This window comes from Aspergillus japonicus (assembly GCF_003184785.1).
Source record: "Aspergillus japonicus CBS 114.51 unplaced genomic scaffold BO86scaffold_32, whole genome shotgun sequence".
Classification (NCBI taxonomy): domain Eukaryota; kingdom Fungi; phylum Ascomycota; class Eurotiomycetes; order Eurotiales; family Aspergillaceae; genus Aspergillus; species Aspergillus japonicus.
The window spans coordinates 117,420-138,613 of NW_020291669.1; the positions used below are offsets into that span (position 1 = coordinate 117,420).

A 21,194-nucleotide genomic window follows, 5' to 3' on the forward strand; every position below is an offset into this window, starting at 1 on the left:
TACCAGAAAACAGTCTTTGAGCTTCATAAATTCTTTGGCACACATGTCTTTGTGTACCGCATTATAGTCAGCAACAACACATTTGCCATATGCAGCGGCCTAGGGTGCAGTCACAAGTTAGTTGGGCGTGTACATGATGCCTGACGGGAGAGTCATTTGAGACAAGCAGAAGGGACGTGAGGGATAAATACCTCTGCAGAACATTTGGCCGTGGCCTTGGCAAACTTTTCAATGGGTCTTGTCTTCGTTGAAGGCATTTGCTTATTGTTCTCTTACAGCCTGGCACTTGACAGAGGCCTCAGTCAGTAAGTGATTGGCAGCATCATCGACCATGGCGACGCAGGCAAAGAGACCGACATTACGTAAGTGACGTATCACATGACCACAATGCATTCCATCGCCCGGCGCGACACGAGGCCAAAACAATTAAGTGGTCCCTCCGCCGAAGTCAATGCTCGTTCACTGGCCGTAGTAGCCATTGGGTCTGCAGGTCCATCCGGATCGCGTTCGATAACTATAGCTCTCAGACTTGAGCACTCTGGGACTCCACCGTCTCTTCCCAACCAAGGGCCTCGCAATGGTTGATATTCTTTCCCGCCTCCATGACCCATATGCGACAAAACGCGCCCTAGGCCGCGAAGTTTTCGATGCCTCCCGTTCCTCTCCAGCGAAGACCTTTGTCCTATGAAGACCCGTTGCTCTCAGACGATGGTATGTAAACTGACTGTTGCAATTTTGCTCGCGTCTTTTCTTTCAAGGGATGCTAACATGGGCTCGTTTGTTGCACACCAGATGTCGGCCTCCTCTACCAAGTCATCACTCGCGCCGAGCGCGATCCAGAAGTCGAGCGCCTCCCATACCGAGTACTCTTCAGTGCTTACGATCAGGTCATTGCCGAACATGGCGTGGACGCGGATCCGGGCTATGCCTGCATGCGTTTCTTGCTCAAGATGGGGAGCAAGGACATCGCAGGGGAGTCGCTCTTCGAGAAATTCGAAAGCTTGCTGGAACGGATGGGAATCGTGATTGAAATCGGCGAAGATGATGGGCAGGAGGACACATACGTTGACACCGTGCCTTCAGTCGAGAGCCGGGTCAGGAAAACGAGACATGAAGCTACCGGGGAATCTACTGAACCGACATACTCCGAAATGCGAACGCCTCTGCGGAGACGCGCCTCGTTCAATTCCATGTACGATGTCGGTGACGATCCCACTCAACGGAGCTTCATCAATCGACCGAGCTCACGATCCTCGATGTCGCGACTGCAGACCGGCAAGCCCGAGTATCCCTTTCCGGATTCCACCCCAAATACAAAGCGCGCGATCGCCTTAAAGGGCACCGACTCTCCAGACAGAACACAACTGATCGCCCAATTTCTTGATGTTGGTCGTAGACTCATGAACAGGTTTGATCTCCTGGCTGTAGCGAATTCAGAGTCGGCACCGGAGGAGAAGCCCATGCCAAATGGCTTGTATGCTCGTGCTGCTGTTGACAGAGACCGCTCCGAGAGAATAGCCGAGGCATCGCGTTCACAACCATCAAAGTCTTCGAGCAGCTCCGATGATGGCGAGGATCAGCTTTCTTCTCAAGATGAGGATAGCGGCTCTGTTGGGCGACCCGAAGCCCCTCCAGAACTACTCTATCGGCCATCGCTTTCAGACCTGCTGCGCGACGCCTCGACTTTCAATATGTATCGCCAACGAGCGATTAACCGCCGGATACTGACCCAGTGGCTCAAGAAGGCTGTGGAAAGAAGACAGACCCATCAGCATATGGAGGTTGTCGCTTCCAACCGAGACAGAGGCACATTGTTGCGCCAAGCTTTCGAGACATGGCATGGAAAGATCCTAGAAAAGCGTCGGGTGGAACGAACAGAAAGGTTCTTCAATCATCTTGAAGAGCGCGCTGGACGGGCTCGGGATCTCTACTTGTTGACTAAAGCATTCTCTCACTGGGCTCAATTTACCTCGGAAGAGGTTGCAAGAACCTCAGCCGCTCGCCGACATATTCTCGGTGTCAAATACTTCAACGCCTGGCGAGAAATCACTGCAGTGAACGAACTGAAAGCTCAACGCTTTGCCTTGCGGCGGCCCTTCAATGCCTGGAGGAAAAGGACAAGACAGCTCAGGCAGGCGGAGGCGGAAGCGGCGGCCATGCATGACGAGAGGCTGACAAATGCTGCCTACTGGCAATGGTTCTGGCACTTCTGCGAGCAGCGTGCCCCTCAGTGGTATGACCATTGTCTCAAGAGACGGTCTTTACTGTATTGGCTGCGCAAATTTCGAACAAACAGGGAGCAGATCTATGATATTGAAGTCAGAAGTCGGCACAATCTGCTCACAACTGCTTGGCAAACCTGGCGTCACAGGACTGAGGACGTAAATGTTATTGAAGAGGAAGCGTCTTCGATCCAAAGACGTCAGCTTCTAGGTGAGACCTTCAGAGAATGGAAGGCTCAGACTCATCTAGCGCCGGTCGCTGCCCATGTCTCACACATGGTGGACAACAGAATTCTCCGATCAACGTATCAACAATGGATTCACAGAGTTCAGATGTTACAGCAGGCAAGGGAAATGGATCGACACCGCATTGTACGTAATGCCTGGACAGCGTGGAATGATCTGCTTCGTTGCCAGGCTCTTCACGCCCGCATTGAGGAACGTTTGAAGCTAGAAGCTATGTATAAGTGGATTCTGGCCGAACGATTCCGATTGATACAGCGGATCCGGGAACAACGAATTAAGCATGAAACCTTGTTCAAGTTTGTGACAAATGTGCGCGGAACGTACTCAGTACTCCTTGATCGTGCAGAAGCCTATGAACGAAGGCAAACCAAAGACTTACTTCGGTCTAAGCTCCTGTGTTGGCGGGATCAACTTGCTGTACAACATGAACGAGACGACATTGCGTTTGAGTTCTATGCACCACGTCTCGCCCAGGAATCGCTTGTGGCCTGGCGCTCAAAGCTTCAACATGTGACGAAGATCGAGGAATGGGCACAAAAAGCCAGATTTTACTTCCTAGCCACTAAGTATACCAAACAATGGCGTGTCGCTGCGACGGAATCAGCCAAACGGCGTCGCCAGGAAGCCTACATCAAAACTCGGAGGAAGCATAAAATCAAGCTCGCGACCAATGCTCTTCTGCACTGGGTATCGAAAGCTCGTACTGTGGCTGAATTAGAGCATCAAGCTATACAGTTTTCGCGACAGAAAGTATTGGTTATCGCAGCCGAGCTTCTGGGCCGATGGCAAGATAGGACAATCACTCGGATTCAAGAGTGTGGTTATGCTGATAATCATTACGCTCGTCAAAACGTGCAAGAACAATTGACTCGCTGGGCTGACAATCTGGTTGAGGTTCGTCGCCAAGAGGAACAAGCCAACACCATACACCATTTCCATGCTTTATCACAAGCCAGCTCACAGCTTCGCAAGCTGAGCTTCCGCATCTTCCAAGTCAGGCGCTTCTCTGAAATGGCCGACGCGATGAAGGAGCGCAACCTCAGAAAGCATACACGTGGCATGTTCCGCAACTGGCTTGACCAAGCAAGAGCGAAACTGGAAGCGCGAGATACCGCAGGGCCATTGCTTAGTCCGCGGAGGAACCTCGATGCTCCCCTCGGACTCGATACGAACCGACGCCTCTTCGATCCCTACTATCAGGTCGAGACTCCTTTCAAGACGTATGTTACAGAACCCCAGGCTACTTCAACAACACCTCTAGCCACCCCTAACTTCCTCACATCGCCCACCAAGCGGGCGCCGCCGCCAGTGGCCCAGGGTTCCACCACCCCAGCAACGCCTTTGTACACGCCCTTTGCTAGCCGTCTACTACGAGCGGGCGCCTTACCTCGAACATTATCTAGTCGACGTCGTGCTGGACGAGGTAGTGCGCTTGGCACGAGTGTTCGATTCGTGGATGAAGAGCCCGAGTCGCCAACGGACGGGCGGCGGTCGTCTGGTCGACGAACATGAGCACCCTGCTTGTTGTCATCTTCAGGTTGTGATGATGGCTTTCTTTGTTGGCTTGCTTGAATTTCTTGATTAAGATCATGATACCCGTTTGCGTTGTTATGATAGCGTGTAGACTCTGGTTTTCCACTTCCTGTTACATATACTTTGGGCCTATATATCGGTCATGAATGACGTACCATATGCATAGACACTTGGATTCGATGTACTGTATAATGACTTCGCTTGAGATTTCAAACACCAAATATACATGCCTTTTCCCAGGAATGCTAAGCTTGCCTGCTTTGCTCGTTGCAAGTTCATTGTTTGTTCAATGTGGGACAGTACAGCAAACGGGACAATGAAGCGGATTGCAAGTGATCAGCCGATGGTCACACGGCGGAAGGCGGGAGGAGCAGCGGAGAGCAACAGCTTAGCTTGTTCCATCGGGGTGGCCTCCCCTCCTCCAGTGAACTTCCACCCCCTCGATTTCCCTGTCACCACATCACCATTTCTTCCTGACTTTTCTCTTACACTCTATCCTCCTTATCTATTCTCTTGATAGACACTCTGTGACTTTGCACCTGGCAATGGTGTAACCTCGTCTTGTGCGCAACAAGCGTCCAACCCCCCAACAACCACCGCCTCTATGCGAGCGGTACTGCCGGGGAGGCCCCCGACGAAGCTCCAGTCGTTCAGCACTGCACTGTGGGATGGAATTCGCGTTATTGTAAGGCTCACTACTGAACCTCATGCGACTTCCCTCGTTGTTACTTCTCTGCTGTTTCGCTGACCTATTGGGCCTCGCGCGTCGTCTCGTATTAGGTGTACATTTCCGGCCAAGCATTGGTTATCCTCGGCGGTCCACACAAGCTCCTACAAACCATTTACGTCGACGATACCGATGTCTTAGAGGCAGTAACGATCGATGAAGTCTCCGGCAAGATTGCCGCGTGTGGTGGGCCTGACATCTTCATATACCAACCATATGGAATCCAGAACGAAACGCTCAAGGTCGGTTCCTGCCGAGATGACACAGGGTGGAAGTTGGTACAGTCGGACAAGAACATGGCCGAGGACAGTGACGCTGAAAGTGCTCTCTCTGTATAGTGGTCCCTAGTACAAACGTTCCGCAGCGACGATGACGACGAGACGATCCGTACCCTATCGTGGGGCTCGCCCGATGAACTGCTCCTGGGAAACTCTCACCTCACCCTCTGGTTTTTGAACGATCAGCCGCGACCGGTGTGGAAGCAAGCGCTGGCAAGCACTGTCAAATTCGCCCAGTTCTCCCCGGATGCAACGCTATTGGTGACCGCCGGACATTATGATCGCATGGTTAAGGTTTGGCGAAGGCTGAACTTCGGTAATAACATTCGGTTCGAAGTGTCTTATCTTCCACATCCGACCGTTGTCACCGGGATTCACTGGCGCCGACCCTACCATAGGGAGCAGTCGATGGGCAATGTCTTCTACACGCTGTGCGCGGACAATAAGATCAGGGTCTGGGCGACGATGGACTATCATGCTCCAACTGCCTTGCAACTTTGGACGCAAATCGACATGGGCGCATCGGTTCAGCCGAGACATGCAACCAAGGAAACGAATACCTCCCGGCGGTACGGCTTCATAGTTGACAGCCGAGATTTCTGCGTTGCGACCGAGAAGGCCGTCCAGCGAGGCACAGGCAACACGGATAACCACGCCCTGGAGCATATAATCGAGGTGGCAAACAAGAGCCCGGAAATTTGCGTTGTCATAGACGGCGAGGGACACATGTCGGCCTGGGCGTTGCAAGATGTTGGATCGAAGGCCAAGGCGGAATTGAACGTGTTCAACATTCTCCATGTCGAGGGCTTGAATTTTGCGTTCATGCCTGGTTTGACGATTGAAGAGGACTATGCGCAGCTGTGCGCTTTCCAGGGTACAGAACCGGGCGACTCAATCGCCGTCCTAGTTCACCACTTTGACGGTCGGATTGAGTGGTTTGACTCGCCAGTCGACGTACTCTTCGACCCAGCGCCCCGCAAGAACCGAGTTGTCATGAGAGCATCATGGACAGGACACAATGGGCCAATCAAGAAGATTGTCCGTAATGCCATTGGAGATACACTCGCCTCTCGTACGGATGACAGCAAGGCGTTGATTTGGAGGCAGAAACAAAGAGATGGTGGGTCGGTGCTGCTCCGGCAGTGCGCACTGATAGCAGAAGAGCATATTCATCGCAGCTGTGTTGTCGGCGACGGAGACTTCCTAGTGAATCTTCATCATGATGGAATCTCCGTTTGGGATATTCATTCTTTCCATGCGAAAAAGCTTGCAGCAGCAAAATTCAAGCTGTCCAGCAAACCACTCTGTGTCTTACCGATTCCTGCTGCGGAATCGAGTGGTGTCGTGTATATAGCAACCATTGCGAGTGGCATGGATGGAATAGCTTGGGAGATACAGCTGCCGAACCCGAAACAGGGGAAGCCCGAGTGCAGTCTACGCAAGTTCTGCACATTTCACCTCGGCATTCAAGAGGACATCGCTTACATATTGCCTGTTGATCCAGCTGGGCGCAAAGCCGAAATGACTGGCTTTTTCGACCTCTTCTCGCCGGATATTGCACTGTCATACACTAAGACTGGCACCGTCAGGACGTGGACGGCCAAGGTTGATAGGGACAATGATCGCGTCGATTGGCTCCTGACATCTACAGTCGAAACAGGCATCACGAACTTGTCACTGGCTAGCGGTAGCTCTATTCGCAAAGCTGCCCTGGTCGATGAAGATCGTACACATCTGACTATATGGGATACGAACGATGCGCAGCTAGAATTCGAGGAGCACTTTTCGCAGCAAGACTCCATTCGTGACCTCGATTGGACATCAACCCCGGATATGCAATCTATCCTTGCAGTTGGATTTCCACACAAAGTCATTCTTCTCTCTCAACTGCGCTACGATTATCTTGATTCGCGTCCGTCCTGGACACAGATCCGAGAGATCTGGATCCGTGATCTCACACCACATCCCATCGGGGACTCCTGCTGGCTTAGCAATGGTCATCTCGCCATCGGAGCTGGGAACCAACTATTCATATATGAAAATGAGATCAGTGCTGCTGATCACCTGATATCTCAACTGCGTATACCTGCTCGTGGCCTTTCTACAGTTGACTTGTTTGATGTCGTGAGCAGACTCAACGGACCACTACCTGTTTTCCATCCACAATTTCTGGCACAGTGTATCCTCAGCGGAAAGACAAATTTAGTGCACTCCATACTATTGAACCTCCATCGGAAACTCAAATTCTACACGGAAGGGGACGACATCGATGGGTTCCTGGAAATGTCTCTGGAGGACTTCTATCTCGAGCATGATGTATGTTTGAACGCATTAGTTGATATATCGTGTCACTAACGATTCCAGACCCCACAGAAAGCAACCTCAAAAGAGCTCAATTCATCGTATGCCGACCTTTCCCTGGAGGATGAAGTGACCGTGGTGGATGAAAATATAGCTGTTGCGCTCAATGAAAATCTGGCACGATTTGCCCTACCACAACTGTCCAGCCAGGAACAATTTCGGCTTGTTGACACCGTTGAATGTGTGGCAACTGTTGAGAAGCACCGGCGCTCAATGGATGACAATGCTGCTCGGTATCTCCTCTTCTTCCGACAACATCTGCTGCGCAGAACTCAGGGAGTCGCAATCAACGATACAGTGTCATGGAGAGAAATTGTGTGGGCTTTTCATAGCGGTAGCCAGGATATTTTGGTAGATCTGGTTTCACGACAGTGTGGTGGAAAAGTGGGTTGGAAGTCAGCTCGTGAGAGCGGCATTTTCATGTGGCTGTCGAACCCTGCTGCCGTAGTAAGTTGAGACATCACACCGATTGATCTCCCACATAAGACTAACAGGTGATAGCGGGCTCAACTCGAGGTGGTTGCTCGAAATGAGTACACCAAGACCGAGGAGAAGAACCCGGTCGACTGCTCATTGTACTACCTTGCTCTCCGGAAGAAAAATATTCTCCAAGGACTGTGGCGCATGGCGCATTGGCATCGTGAGCAAGCGATGACGCAACGGTTGCTGTCGAATAATTTCGACGAACCGCGATGGAAAACAGCAGCACTGAAGAACGCTTATGCTCTACTTGGGAAACGGAGGTTTGGTGAGTCTCCCTATAACCGCCGATGACTTCGGGAGCTGGCCCTGATTGACTCTCGGTAGAATACGCTGCCACATTTTTCCTACTTGCTGGGCATATACGCGACGCTGCTCTCGTATGTGTGAATCAAGTGGGCGATCTACAGCTTGCGATTGCCATCACCCGTGCATATGAAGGCGATGATGGGCCTGTTCTGAAGGAGCTTCTCGAGGAAAGGGTGCTTCCCGAGGCTGCTGCCGATGGCAATCGATGGATGGCTTCTTGGGCTTTCTGGATGCTAGGACGTCGCGGGATGGCCGTCCAATCATTAATCGTGAGTGATTCCTACGACCCAAATGTGGCGAGAAATACTAACAATGAGAAGTCCCCTGTCGAGTCACTCATACCTCCTACACCCTCTTCACCTGGGTCACCGGGGATGATTCCTCTGCAGGCCAAGTCTTACCTCTCCAACGACCCTGCATTAGTCGTCCTTTACAAGCAACTCCGCGAAAAGACCTTGCAAACACTCAAAGGAGCATCGAAAATCTCCCCGCAGGCGGAATGGAGTTTTGTCACCCGCAACGCTCGTCTATATGATCGTATGGGCTGTGACCTTCTTGCACTGGATCTCGTTCGACACTGGGAGTTCCTCGGTGGTCTACCACTCCCTAAAAAGGCGAAAGAGATCCCAGTGGACCTGCAGGAAGAGGAGCCTGATTACCGCAAGCTGCTCCGACGTCGGAGTAGTCTCGTGGTGGCAGATCTGCCGGTTAAGGAGCGCCTGGCCCCTAAACCGCAGGCCCCGGCTGCATCACAGAAGACGCCGAAACCGCCCCCGACGATGTTCCATGAGCCCGATGCGAACTCCTTACTTGACAGCTTTGGGTTTTGATTCATACTAGGTCTTCAACAGCGGCAGTGATAGGCGATTATATTGTCCGTTTTTGCGTCTAATTGTACAGATCGGTTGACCTGTGGCTTCTTTCTGAGTACTTGTTCGTATTCTCTTGTCGAGGTTCCCAAAAAAAGGGGATGCGGGCGAAGCCGTGTATATTAAAGTTCGTTCTAACTCCGGTATGTGAATAAGCGGTTTGTTATGTAGGATGATAACTGTTGTTTGTTGAACATAAAGCTTTATTATATTGTGTATGATACATGACATCCTATCTATCCTTGCACACTTATACAGTACTCTCCTCACGCCACAAAATCCAACCACCCAATCGCTAAATCAAAAAGCTGACAGATATACAAGACATACACGAGGCCCCCCAAGAGACGCCCCCCACATTCTCAATATACAAAATCCAAATCAAGACACCAATAGAAACAAGTTCAAAAAATCGATTTTCACAGATTCGACAAGCGAGTGCGTGCCGCGCGCCGCAGACGCATCGACCGCGACAGAACCGGAGCCGTCGAGTTGGTCTTCACAGCACCGGCACCCGGAGCTGCGGTGGTATTGGTGGCGGCGGTGGCGTTCTCCAGCGCCGCGTGCAATTTCGAGAAGATGGTGGGTTGCAGCTTGGGGATGTCGGGAATGGCGGGGATATCGGGGATGGCGGGGATCTTGGGATCCGTGGAGGTGGACGAGGAGGACGATTGTGGCTCGTCGTCGTCGTTATCATCCTCATCCTCATCATCATCGTGAGGTTGCGCCTGTTGTGAGGGCTTCTGCTGACCACTACCGCCGCTGATGGTGGTGCTGCTGCTTTTGCTGCTGCTCGTGCCGGTGGAGGTGGTGGCCGCCTTCTTGTCGGTCTCGCAGTGCAGCAGAATCCACATCTGCGAGAGGGAGTGGAACTCGCGCTCGGTGCACGTGGCGGCGGCGCTGCCGTCCTGGATGGGGACTTCGACCAGGGGCGCGTCGACGCAGCCCGGCACCTCGTGCAGGGTCACGTTGCATTTGTCGTAGGGCCCCGTGTAGAGGGCCTCGGCGTTGAAGGAGACGGCGTCGGCGTTGTAGCGCCGCCCCACGGGGAAGGCCTGGCACGTGCCGGAGTAGACGTCGATGACGACCGTGGCTGATTGGTCGTCGGTGCGTTGGAAGAAGGAGGCGAAGAAGTTGGAGAGGATGCTGTTGCTGTTGCTGTTGCTTGTCTCGGCGGATGGTGATGGGGCTGGGGTGTCGGAGGAGTCGTCGGCGGGACACTCGCTGTAGAAGCTGGCCCAGACTCGGGCGATGCTGAAGGCCGAGGCCTGGGCGGTGTTGAGGAGGAGGAGGGTGAGGATTGTGGTGATCTATTAGGATGAATGGGGGATTAGTCTTTGGGTTTGGGTTTGGGTTGGGTGGAGGTCGGCGGGGAACTCACTGTTGTCCACTGCATTTTGACGGTTGGAGGTGTGGTGTTTGTTTGTTTGTTTGTTCTCAAGAAAAGGTAGGATGTATAGTTCGAAGAATTGCGAATTGCAAAGAGCTTGAGCTCAAGCCAGCGAAGGAAGATATAGTGATTGTTGATGCGAACTTATCCTTGACGATGCTGAATGTGATCTGATTGTTCTTCTTCTCTTCGAACCACGAATCTGACCATCGTTTTATAGGCTTCGGACCCGTATACCAGCCTCTATGTTTATGCGAGAGAAGACTTTCCACCTCCACGAGAAGGAATCTGTCAAGTGCATCATCTGCACGCCCAGCATTCCGGAGCGGTCCATTCAAGGCCGCGCTCCCACATTCCCCGGCGATTTGCCATCGAGGCGCGTCCGATCATCGTCCCGGAATAAGTAACGGCCCTGACGATCTCGACGTTTTCATCTGGTGCGCATCTGCTCCGCACATTTTTCGGCAGGGTTAGTCGTGTCGTGGCATTCGAGATCGTGGTGGCGCGGGTTGCCAGCCACATATTCAGGCGCAGCGCGTCTGTGCTGGAGAATAGAGAGTGACATAGATGGAGGGCGAAAGCAATAGAGAAAGAAACTTACTGAGATGTCAGGTAAGTGAAAAATCAGCAGCAAGCAGTGCTGTGTGAGGCAGGAAACTGAGATACTCACATGGTGAAGGTGGTGGTGGTGTAACTATAGTTGAGTCCAACCATAGTTCGGCACTGCCTAAGGCCATTCAATGTGTCAGCACTATTTTGCGCCCAAGCCACTTACTTGCATACTATAGCCTACCTCAGCTCGACTAATGTACAGTACTTGCACGTCGCTGGCCCACTAACGCACAACCCTTGCCTGATCATCTATGACGATCCGACTGAAAGACACGCCTACACACACCACGAATGCTGTCATCCATGTTGGAGCCAAAGAGGCCTGTCGGCGATTAAGGGTGCCACACACTATGGGTAAGATGATGTCGATCAGGAGTGTCCTTGCTCATCGGTGAACTATAAGCTATCCAGTCCTTGCCATCCGTTTGAACCTAGTGGAGCAGAAAACCCCTGCGACGACACGACGCATAATCCAGGTCGCATTTGAGTTGTTCGGGCACTTACTTATATGTATCTGGCGTCCACCTTCCGCCGGCACTAGAATACTTGGATTTCCCCCGACTTCACTTTCGAAGCTGACGTCAGCCTTGCTCTACGTTACTCTCCGGTTGACAGCAGTCTCTGACACTTTTCATCCTCTATCATGGCCGAGACAATCGAGTCTTCTACTGATGTGTACGTTTTCTTCAATTCCATCTTCGATAGTCTGTCACTTACTGTTGCGCAGGCTGATTATTGGCGCAGGCCCATCGGGGCTGATGGCCGCCTACTGGATGGCGCGCTGTGGTGTCAACGCTCGCGTCATTGACAAGAAAGGGACCAAGGTCTTCAAAGGCCATGCAGATGGACTCAGGTGCCGCACCCTGGAATTGCTTGACAGTATTGGCGTTGCCCAGCGAGTCCTTCAAGAGGGCCATGAAGTGTTTAGTATGACGTCTTGGGTCAGTATTTGCTTCAGACACAGGACTGAGACCACAAATCTGACCCATCGGTATAGGGGCCTGATGAGAATGGGAAATTGTGCCGCCAAGTTACCACGGACTTGGAACCTAATCCACCATACGCTATCGCTGCACTGAGCCAGGGCCGTATCGAGCGTTTCCTCTTAGACGCCATCGCAGAACATTCCAACCTCGAGGTTGAGAGGGGGGTCATCGGCGAGTCGTTGGAATATGACAAAGGACTTGAGAGCGATCCACAAGCGTATCCTATCACGCTCAGGCTGAGGACACTAAGTGAGGAAGAAGCCTCCCCAGCGCCGGCTCACGGTGTCTCGGACAGGTCTCTCAATCACTCGGTGAATGTCGATGATCAGATGGACACGATCCAGCATCGCAAGCACAAGGTAGGAACCGTTGAGACGCTCAAGGCCAAGTATGTGATTGGCTGCGATGGAGCGCACAGCTGGACTAGGAAACAGCTCAATATTCCCTTCGAAGGCTCGACCACAGATCACATATGGTGGGTGAGCAAAGCGCTGTTGTCAACAGAGCTTGTTGTTGGGAACTAACGCTGTATTTATACTCCAGGGGAGTTATCGACATCGTTCCCATCACCAATTACCGTCAGTCTCCACTCACACCGAAGTAGATTGAGAGAGCTATGAGCTAATGTGACTTACAGCGGACATACGTCGGATTGGAAGTCTAACCAATGCATCAGGCACAGTGCTCATCGTTCCGAGAGAAAAGAACCTGGTCCGGTTTTACGTCCCATTGCAGGAGGAACACGAGGTTTCTCAGAAATTTGATCGGTTGGCAGTGACTCTAGAGTCAGTCCGGCAAAGAGTGAAGAAGATAATGAGTCCTTTCCATTTCGATTTCAACGTTTGTGATTGGTGGACCGTATACCAGGCATGTATAACCCTAGCCCCATACCTGGATTCATCAATAACCTATGGCCTTTTGGTCTGTGCCCCCAGGTTGGTCGGAGAATTGCACAAACGAACGCAAAGGGTCGTGTATACTTGGCTGGAGATGCAGTTCATACTCACTCGCCTAAGGTGGGGATGGGCCTGAATATGAGCATGCAGGACGGATTCAACATTGGGTGGAAGGTCGCCCTCGTTGCAAAGGGACTCGCAAAGCCCTCAATCCTCGATACGTACAAGTCTGAGCGTTATCCCTTGGCCGAAATGCTCCTCGATTTTGACCGTCAATGGTCTGCACTTTTTTTACAGCAAGAACAACAGAAGAGTCACGCAGCCCCAGTGGCGCAGGAGACATTAATAGCCATGAGGGACATTCTGCGCAAGACGGAGCACTTCTCTCAGGGTCACACTTCGTATTACCGTGCGAGCTCACTGGTTTGCAAGCAGTCAAAGGCAGTAGCTCAGCATCTCACCCCCGGCGAGAAACTTGTTCCGGTGAGACTTCGAAGTCAAGCCAATGGTCTGCCTTCCTGGACCACCAAAATGCTGGAAAGTGACGGGCGCTTCCGTATCTTGCTTCTAGCTGGAGACGTGCGATCAAGGGAACAAGCAAGTCGTGTGTGGACATGCGGCGATGGATTGACTCGTCTGCTCAGGCAGTTCGCCCCGACCAAAAGCAAGCTTGACTCAGTCATCGATGTCAAGGCGATCCACAGCGCACCCTTCGCGGATGTAGAGTTGGATATGTTTCCGAGTATCGTGTATCACTTCGATGAGAATGAGGGCTGCGACCTTACCAAGGTATGGAGTGATAGTGCATGTGATTGGGGCCAACAATCCGACGGTAAAGGATACGAATCCTGGGGAGTAGATCGATTGAGGGGAGGATTGATTGCCATGCGGCCCGATCAATATATCGGATGGATGGGTGAGCTGGAGGATGTTGCTGATCTAGCTCGCTACTTCCAGGGGATATTTGTGAAGAGTGAGGTCCGGCCCATGCTGTAAGCAGTATCCATGGAAACTTCGTGTGACTGTTTAGTCAAACGGCTTGAGTCCAGGGCCATGCATGCAATTGTCTAATTATAGTCATTGGATGAAGCTTGTAGTGACTAAATAACTGTGTATATGACTCGGAAACTGGAGGCGATGAGCGACGAAGCGCTTCGCCGCGGGACAGTGGGTCAGATGTCACTGATAAGGCGCGGAAGGAACATCGAAGAGGGGAAGAAATTCGAGTCAGTATAAGAAGGTTGACACTGTCCCAGTCCGTCTCGCTTCACACATCTTCATTAGTCCGGGTGACTTAACCGCCAAAATGACACAAATCTCATCGAACTCATCGACCCATCATCACATCGTCTACCTCCAGGGCGATTTTGTAGACATCCTCGATTTCGACCTTCCCGCCCCGCATACCTACACCAAGACCGTGTACCCGCAGACCTCTCTATCAGAGCTCCACGAGCGCCTCCACGATGCGTCAGTGATCGTCCTCTCCGCGTTGCGGATCGACGCCAATGCCCTTGCGCCCGAGGTCAGCCCCAATCTCAAGCTGGTGATGGTCGTGGCGGTGGGCACCGATTGCATTGACCTGGAGGCATGTCGCAGACGGGGCATTGTCGTCTCCTACATCCCCGGCGCCAACACCGAGTCCGTCTCGGAACACGCCATCGCACTGCACCTGGCTGCGCGCCGGAAGATCCTGGGGATGAACGCCCTGACGCGCGCCGGCGAGTGGCCGCGGCGGAAGACGTTGATGTTCGATTTCCTCGACAAGGCCGGCGCGCCCCCCTTGACTTGTCAGGAGGAGGTGGCTGGCATTATTGGCAATGGTGCTGTTGGTGAGATGCTCCATGGCAGAAAGATAGTCAATATCTCTCAGACCAGGTCCTAACAAATGCAACAGGGAAGCGAATTGCTCATCTCGCCCGCGGCATGGGGATGAAAGTGGTCATCTCCGACCGCAAGCAACTGGGTGCAGTGACATCAGCACCGAGTATCAGCAAGGATGGTCTCGAACGAGTTCCGTTTGAAACCGTCATCAGAGAGAGCACGGTCCTGTTCGTGGCGGTGCCTCTCCTGGACTCGACGCGGAATCTTCTCTCGACGGCCGAGTTCGAGTCCATGTCTCCCCATGCGGTGCTGATCAACGTGTCCCGCGGGGGCGTCATCGATGAGCGCGCGCTGGTCCAGGCATTGAAGGAAGATCGCATCTCCGGCGCAGCGACCGATGTTTTCTTCCAGGAGCCTGCCGGTCCGGACAACTCGCCTTTGCTGGCCGAGGGGACCGAGGGGCTGAACCTGATCGTGACGCCGCATCTGGCGTGGTTGGCTCAGAGGACCATGGCGAATTACTCGCAGCGGCTGAAGCTGTCGGTGGAAGAGTGGTGCAGAGGGAATCCTCTGAATGTTGTTACTTAGTACCTGTTTATAATGCCTTGACTGCTGAATTAGATTCCTCCAATTATTGAATGAATTTCTCTCTTTCTTTCTTTCTTTCTTTCTTTTTGTTGGGTGTGAGGGGAGGGGTTTGTTTCTAACTCTAGGTTGAACTCAGTGCTGCCTACGCACTGTAGCCTAAAGTACAAAACAAGTATAACCTTGTATAGTAGCGCAATGTGGTTTAAGTCACATAATACAAATACAAGATAAAGAAACATAAGACCGGGCCTTAGGCGTCAACCCCACCCTCACGGCGGACTCTTCCACGACTTCCCCTCCTCTCACTCGCAGCAGTCAGCTCCTTGTTTTCCATCCTGTCGCATATCTTGTACCAGGTCTACAGAGGTAACAGCAGCAACCTACACACGCCTTCTTCTAATCCCTGAAGCCTCGCTAACATGATCAATAAAGTGATGGATTCAACAGCCCCAAGGACCGGCTACCAGACCAGCTCTTCCTGGACTACTCAATCCGTGATATCCAAGAAGGTCGTCTCGTTGCGGCCAACGACCCGTGGGTTCCTTTATATCTCGATGCCATCCGCGATGGGAGGTATGGGGATGCGGCGTGGGCGTGATATCACATCGGTGGAGATGTGGAGAATGGCATCGTTGGCGGCTCTGGTGGTATGACCATCCTCGAGGTGATCAAGGAGGATGCCCTTTCATACCGGGTGTCGCATCCGGAAGAATACTTCAAGGCCGTGGCGTTCTATCGCGGCACGAGCAAGGACGATGGGCGTGTCGATGTCCTGGATGTCATTTGCATTCTTGATGAACGGGAGATCGCGGAGATGGAGGTTAGGAAGAAGAGGGAGAATCAACTGGATGATTAAGGCTGCTTGGTCCTGCTTTTGCCATGCTTTGATAAATAACAGTATGGTTTGGATTCAGTGGTACGATGGCAGCTGTCGCAAGATCTCATCTGAGTCGAGCAGGCTTGACTTTGCGTTGATACTATATGTATCATTCGAAACAAGAACCAACATGGTGGAATACTGTGCTTTTTCTCTTTCCCATATGGGTAGGCCACCGACTTCAGCACGGAGTATCAAGTAAAATCAAGAGATGCTGAAATGAAGCTATCCTGGGAGTCTCGATAACTCAAGTCCTTTTGTTGCTCACCGCCCACCGCGGTGGCCTTCGCTAGTTCCTCCTCCACCATCATCCACCATCAATCACGTCCTTGACACTTCGAGATAGAACCCTTACACCATCTTCTTACAAGGATGATCCATCAGTAGTAGAAGACTTGGACGAATCGAATTGGCAAATCCGGCGTTCAAATCACCCGAATCTACGCGCTCGAATCAAACCTGTGAGCATAGTGAGCTTCTTTGGTCACTCAGGGTGCCTTGCATGGCCCCAGAAATTTGCACTTTACAAGCTTATACTTCATTTGAGATCAAAATCAATGCTATACAATATCTCACGGAGACAAAAGAAAATTCCATTCAAGCACCCCTTCAGCCCACCACGATCTTGGAAACGATCTTCTTACAGAACGCCCAAAGAGAGGCAGCGTTCATGATATCGACCGTCGTCACCAGAGCCCCCAGCTCATTCCGGACCCAGTTACGGACCTCGACGGCGGCCAGGATATCGATCCCGTAGACGGCCAACGGACGCGCCGGGTCCATCGGCTCCGACAGGCGCAGCATGTGCACGAAGCACTTGTTGACGACTTCCACCGCGGCCGCGACCTGGGCGGCGGTATCGGCAGACGAGGAGCGCAGCAAAAGCAGTAGGGCCTGGACCTCCGCGTTGGCGCTGTTGCTACCCCCACCGCTCTCGCCGGGGGTCTTGCCGGCCCCGGCGCCTGCGCGCAACGCCGAGAACCGCGCGTCCCGCAGGAGCGCCGAGTCGGCGGGCTGCGGGGCGACGATGCCCGTCACCATCTGTGTGGCGGCGGCGCCAGATGTGGAGTCGGGGGCAAAGCGCCCGGCCTGCTGGAGCAGGGAGAAGTAGAGGATCTGACGCAGCAGCCTGTTGTTGATGCCCTTGAAGGTGCGGCTGTCGAAGTGCTTCTCCTGGAAGCCCGCGTTGTTGGCGATGAAGCCGTCGTCCTCGATGACCCCAGGTCGATCGAGCAGGCGGCCTGTCCGCGCTGCCGGCGGTAGGCGGCGAATGAGTCCAGGAAGACGTTGGCCGCGGCGTAGTTGGCCTACCCGCGCTGGCCGATCACGCCCGAGATGCTGGACAGCATCGTGAAGAAGTCGAGCGAGAGATGCAGGCGCTCCGCCGCCGTGTGCAGGTTCCACGTGCCTTGGATCTTGCAGGCCACGGCCTGGTGGTATTCTTCTAGGGTCATGGAGTCGAAGGGGCGATCCTGGAGAATGTGCATTAGCGTTTTCTTGATTGTTCTTATTTTCCGAGAGGAGGAGCTGGAGGAACACAACATACCCGCAAAACATCGCGCCCTGGATGATACCTCCGATGGGGAAGGTGGTCTGGTTGAATGCTCTCTGGACATCGCCGGGGCGGGTCCATGGCCACGGTCGACCGACTCTCGGTCTTGCCCATAGTGGCCTCGAAGAGCAGATGCTTCTGGAAGCAAGGCCCGTAGTTGTATCCGGACTCGCGCACGGCCTTGTAGATCATGCTCGCCGGCGTCGCGTGCTGCCAGGGCTCGAGGGAACCCGCCGGAGCCGTCTTCTCCGTGTAGTCCGTTTCGACGGCGATCAACCCTGCGCAATGCTCGGTGTAAACGCCCTCCTTAGTGGAGCAGACCCGAAACTCGTACCAGTCCCGGATGGATCCGCCACGCGCCGGGCTCAAGGCCAGGGTGTAGGTCCTCTGGAAATCTGAACGAACCTTGGAAGGTAAATAACCTCCTTGTTACATGAATTTCTACGGAGTACATTTTCTTCTGTCCAGCCGGAAGATACAAGCTATTACGTGGATAATGGACTGATTTTCATGTCATGTGTTATGAGGAGGGTGAAGCTTTTTGTCACAATGCCATGGGCGATGGAATGGATCTCAAAGTTCTCAACACAGCCCCAAATGTATGTCGATCTATCACTCGATCTATTGCAAGTCTAACTTACCCGAGCTGAGATCAGCCGTGGAGAACATCAAAACAACCCAACCTTGAACCGTAAGGCCATTTGCCAACTTCTCATAAGCCATAACGAAACGCACAATAATGCAATCATGGATCAAAAACATTGAGGGGAAAAGAAAGTCTTTTCCATCATTCATCAGGTTTGCAACCCCCTCCCCTAAACCGAAAAGATGGCTCAATACTTGGGCACGTACGCCTTCACCCGAAATGCCGTGCCGGAAGGCGTTTATGTCCAACCCAATACCGCATCCCTCACTTTTAGGACGGCCCTCGCCCGAGGGAGTAGGGGCAGTACCACCGGACTCGATCTGGACTTGATTTATGCATGGGGCTCTAGCGGAAGCTTTGGTCTGCCCGCCAACTGATCTCCCGTTTGTGTACATGGGAAAGTTTCTCACCGTCAACGGCCGAACGTATACCATCAACTCCGAATGGACCAACGTCGCGGGCCACGCTTCGGGGCTTCAATACGTCAACCATCCAGGTGTGAAGCTGCAGATGACCCAGGATCCCAAGTCCCTTCCCAATGGTCAGCCCGGCGAGTACATCTACCAGCTTGATCAACCCGACGCATCCTCCTTCTACTTTGATGCACACGGAAAGCCCATGCAAAAGTGCGAGCCGGACGGGTCTTACATCCTCTACCACTACAAATCTTCTGGGAAGAACCTCGGCGCCGAATGCACCCGGACCCTGTTGGATTCTATCCAGCATTCCTCGGTTGAGAGCATTCAGTTCGCGTACACGGACGACGCGCAGATTGCCATCACTGCCCCAAGCGGGACCACCACCACAGTTCAGTTCGACGAGAACACCGTTGTAACCTTGGAGGAGACTTCAGCTGATCGGCGCTGGGTGTTTGACTGTATTCCCTGTGTGCAAGACTCGGCGAAACATGTCCTGTCCCGAATCGCCCACCCAGACGGTATCGGATCGCTTTTCGACTATGGCGTAATCGAAGGCTTGAACGACCAAGGCCGTTCCTTCTATCTCTCGCACGTATCCACTTACTCGGTGTGTGACACGGATGACAGCGTTCAACAAAGCACCAAGTACGAGCTTGGGCGGTATTCGCGTGGCAATAGCTACACCGGTGCAAGTATTGGATGCAGGGTGAATGATACCGCGGATGAATTGTTTGAAGGGTCGGGTAAGGCCCCGGGGTATTGGTATGCATCACATCACATCACCTTGGCGCTGCGCTCATGACCTGGGGGAACTTGCTAACAGGCTCACAGGTACGATGTGACCCAGTCGAGCTGTGACAGTGCGGATAGGGAAACTGCCATGCTTACTCGCTCGTTCAACAATTACCATCTGCTCACGGAAGTGGTTCGGTACCGATTGGTTGAGGGGGACTTCTTAGAAGATCAGAAAACGGTCTACACGTACGAGATTCCCAGTGATGGCCGTGCGGCAACGACCACCTATGCGCATCCGGTGTCTGTTGCACACTTTGCCAACACGGCCAGTCAAGGGGAGCCTGTCTGGGCCTCTCGAGGTGTGCTGTCACAAGTTCAAATTGACCGTCTGGAGAAATCGCACATGTGGTAGTTTCCCAGGAGGAACATACCTACATTTGTGAGTGAGAATTGGCCTGCTAGAATTGATAGCAGCTGTGGTATTATATTAATTATAAATATATAAAATGAAACAAACCGTATAAATAAGGCAAATCTGTGCTTAGTCTACTTTATATATTTAGTATACTAACTTAATCTTACTTTTTTAATTAGTTTAACTAGGGTTTATCTGTTATATAGCCCTTACAGCAGCAGCAGCAGCAGCAGCAGCGGGAGTAGTAGTAGTAGTACTACTACTACTAGTACAGGAAAGCCACACTTAAAGAACCATATCATAATATCATAATATCATAACCTCAATCAATCGATGACAAGCCGAGCAGGACTAGTTAGCGGGATCATCAACCTCACGCAATACATACTACACCTCCGCCACCATAGTAGATCTACATTACCCTCCTTACTTGCATCTAGCAACCGCAACCGCAACCTCTCTAGAAAGTTCATCTCCGCATAAAACTTCAAACCTTTCAAAATCACCGTCGCGCCTGCGCCTCCAAAAGCATAACCACCCCGGCCTCCAACCCATCCGCAACCGCCAAATGCAACGGAGTATTCCCCTCAGCATCACACGCCCCCAGCAGGGACTCCATCCCCGGTGCCCGGACTCTTCGGGCATCGCCCTTTCCCCACCACCACCATCGTTGTCGTCGTTGTCGTCGTCGTCGTCGTCGGAGGAGGAGGAGGAGGAGGAGGAGGAGGTGGAGGAGGAGGTGGAGGAGATGTCGCTTGTTGCTAGGATGGTGGTGGTGGTGTCGATCGCGAAGAGTCCGGTTGCTTCGGTTGTAGCAGCAGCAGCAGCTGCTGCTGTTGTTGCTCTCGTCGTTCTGCAGGTCCCGAACCGCATGGTTAGTGTTGGTGTTGTCCCCAGGACAGAGCAGGGGCATGACATACGACGAAACCTGCGCTGCGAATTGCGGTTCTGCATCCGACGACGCTCGCTAATCGCCGTGGGCGTCGGTATAGTGGGCTCCATCGTATCGTCTGAAGGACGTCCTCCGTTGAGGTGGGATTGATTGATAGCGACAACATACTACTAACTACTCACTACTCACTACTATGTATGTACAGTATGTGCTGCTGACAAACATCCAACCTCCTGAGATAGCGAGACCAGCCCCCAAGCAGGCAGCGAGGATTGGAAGGAAGGTCGCTTTGGTGTTTCGAAGCCCACGATAGCTGAATTGGAAGGATCACGGCCTC

General features: G+C 52.7%; 9 protein-coding genes across 9 annotated transcripts; 7 read left to right on the top strand and 2 right to left on the bottom strand.

Annotated features, from left to right (window-relative positions):
* The first annotated feature begins 442 nt into the window (after positions 1–442).
* On the top strand, positions 443–4,256 carry BO86DRAFT_340904 (Sfi1 family protein). The gene is made up of 2 exons (XM_025669064.1): positions 443–711; positions 793–4,256. Exons 1-2 carry the CDS (start codon positions 648–650, stop codon positions 3,978–3,980), a joined length of 3,252 nt encoding a protein of 1,083 aa, XP_025526596.1. The 5' UTR covers positions 443–647; the 3' UTR covers positions 3,981–4,256.
* BO86DRAFT_122321 (uncharacterized protein) lies at positions 4,065–4,386 on the top strand. Its single transcript, XM_025666022.1, has one exon. It carries the CDS (start codon positions 4,148–4,150, stop codon positions 4,319–4,321), a length of 174 nt encoding a protein of 57 aa, XP_025526597.1. The 5' UTR covers positions 4,065–4,147; the 3' UTR covers positions 4,322–4,386.
* Positions 4,387–4,440: 54 nt separating this feature from the next.
* On the top strand, positions 4,441–9,230 carry BO86DRAFT_410648 (WD repeat protein). Its single transcript, XM_025674518.1, has 7 exons — positions 4,441–4,686; positions 4,782–4,970; positions 5,067–7,322; positions 7,371–7,814; positions 7,869–8,115; positions 8,175–8,425; positions 8,477–9,230. Exons 1-7 carry the CDS (start codon positions 4,606–4,608, stop codon positions 8,984–8,986), a joined length of 3,978 nt encoding a protein of 1,325 aa, XP_025526598.1. The 5' UTR covers positions 4,441–4,605; the 3' UTR covers positions 8,987–9,230.
* A 214-nt stretch (positions 9,231–9,444) lies between these two features.
* Positions 9,445–10,421, bottom strand: BO86DRAFT_380205 (uncharacterized protein; the record flags this gene model as incomplete). The annotated part of the gene is made up of 2 exons (XM_025670710.1): positions 9,445–10,335; positions 10,407–10,421. The coding sequence occupies 2 exons, from the start codon at positions 10,419–10,421 to the stop codon at positions 9,445–9,447; spliced, it is 906 nt and encodes a 301-aa protein (XP_025526599.1).
* A 787-nt stretch (positions 10,422–11,208) lies between these two features.
* On the top strand, positions 11,209–14,041 carry BO86DRAFT_390085 (putative phenol 2-monooxygenase). Its single transcript, XM_025672302.1, has 6 exons — positions 11,209–11,702; positions 11,755–11,968; positions 12,025–12,488; positions 12,557–12,591; positions 12,651–12,880; positions 12,949–14,041. Exons 1-6 carry the CDS (start codon positions 11,671–11,673, stop codon positions 13,903–13,905), a joined length of 1,932 nt encoding a protein of 643 aa, XP_025526600.1. The 5' UTR covers positions 11,209–11,670; the 3' UTR covers positions 13,906–14,041.
* A 19-nt stretch (positions 14,042–14,060) lies between these two features.
* BO86DRAFT_122361 (D-isomer specific 2-hydroxyacid dehydrogenase family protein) lies at positions 14,061–15,336 on the top strand. Its single transcript, XM_025666023.1, has 2 exons — positions 14,061–14,741; positions 14,807–15,336. Exons 1-2 carry the CDS (start codon positions 14,216–14,218, stop codon positions 15,319–15,321), a joined length of 1,041 nt encoding a protein of 346 aa, XP_025526601.1. The 5' UTR covers positions 14,061–14,215; the 3' UTR covers positions 15,322–15,336.
* Positions 15,337–15,555: 219 nt separating this feature from the next.
* BO86DRAFT_390089 (uncharacterized protein) lies at positions 15,556–16,397 on the top strand. Its single transcript, XM_025672303.1, has one exon. The coding sequence runs from the start codon at positions 15,971–15,973 to the stop codon at positions 16,175–16,177; it is 207 nt and encodes a 68-aa protein (XP_025526602.1). The 5' UTR covers positions 15,556–15,970; the 3' UTR covers positions 16,178–16,397.
* A 410-nt stretch (positions 16,398–16,807) lies between these two features.
* On the bottom strand, positions 16,808–18,473 carry BO86DRAFT_410651 (KR-domain-containing protein; the record flags this gene model as incomplete). The annotated part of the gene is made up of 4 exons (XM_025674519.1): positions 16,808–17,407; positions 17,527–17,670; positions 17,745–18,145; positions 18,392–18,473. The coding sequence occupies 4 exons, from the start codon at positions 18,471–18,473 to the stop codon at positions 16,808–16,810; spliced, it is 1,227 nt and encodes a 408-aa protein (XP_025526603.1).
* On the top strand, positions 18,471–20,005 carry BO86DRAFT_390091 (uncharacterized protein). The gene is made up of 2 exons (XM_025672304.1): positions 18,471–19,577; positions 19,647–20,005. The coding sequence occupies exons 1-2, from the start codon at positions 18,730–18,732 to the stop codon at positions 19,960–19,962; spliced, it is 1,164 nt and encodes a 387-aa protein (XP_025526604.1). The 5' UTR covers positions 18,471–18,729; the 3' UTR covers positions 19,963–20,005.
* The last annotated feature ends 1,189 nt before the right edge of the window (positions 20,006–21,194 follow it).

Bases quoted from the DNA above. Each gene is read 5' to 3' on its own strand.
- BO86DRAFT_390091 (XM_025672304.1), top strand. From the start codon at position 18,730: ATGCATGGGGCTCTAGCGGAAGCTTTGGTCTGCCCGCCAACTGATCTC. The intron at 19,578-19,646 runs GTATGCATCACA...ACAGGCTCACAG, and splicing joins GGTAAGGCCCCGGGGTATTG to GTACGATGTGACCCAGTCGA.
- BO86DRAFT_122361 (XM_025666023.1), top strand. From the start codon at position 14,216: ATGACACAAATCTCATCGAACTCATCGACCCATCATCACATCGTCTAC. The intron at 14,742-14,806 runs GTGAGATGCTCC...CAAATGCAACAG, and splicing joins TATTGGCAATGGTGCTGTTG to GGAAGCGAATTGCTCATCTC.
- BO86DRAFT_122321 (XM_025666022.1), top strand. From the start codon at position 4,148: ATGACGTACCATATGCATAGACACTTGGATTCGATGTACTGTATAATG.
- BO86DRAFT_390085 (XM_025672302.1), top strand. From the start codon at position 11,671: ATGGCCGAGACAATCGAGTCTTCTACTGATGT. The intron at 11,969-12,024 runs GTCAGTATTTGC...CCATCGGTATAG, and splicing joins TGTTTAGTATGACGTCTTGG to GGGCCTGATGAGAATGGGAA. The intron at 12,881-12,948 runs GCATGTATAACC...CTGTGCCCCCAG, and splicing joins ATTGGTGGACCGTATACCAG to GTTGGTCGGAGAATTGCACA.
- BO86DRAFT_410648 (XM_025674518.1), top strand. From the start codon at position 4,606: ATGCGAGCGGTACTGCCGGGGAGGCCCCCGACGAAGCTCCAGTCGTTC. The intron at 7,323-7,370 runs GTATGTTTGAAC...TAACGATTCCAG, and splicing joins ACTTCTATCTCGAGCATGAT to ACCCCACAGAAAGCAACCTC. The intron at 8,116-8,174 runs GTGAGTCTCCCT...GACTCTCGGTAG, and splicing joins ACTTGGGAAACGGAGGTTTG to AATACGCTGCCACATTTTTC.
- BO86DRAFT_340904 (XM_025669064.1), top strand. From the start codon at position 648: ATGCCTCCCGTTCCTCTCCAGCGAAGACCTTTGTCCTATGAAGACCCG. The intron at 712-792 runs GTATGTAAACTG...GTTGCACACCAG, and splicing joins CCCGTTGCTCTCAGACGATG to ATGTCGGCCTCCTCTACCAA.
- BO86DRAFT_390089 (XM_025672303.1), top strand. From the start codon at position 15,971: ATGACCATCCTCGAGGTGATCAAGGAGGATGCCCTTTCATACCGGGTG.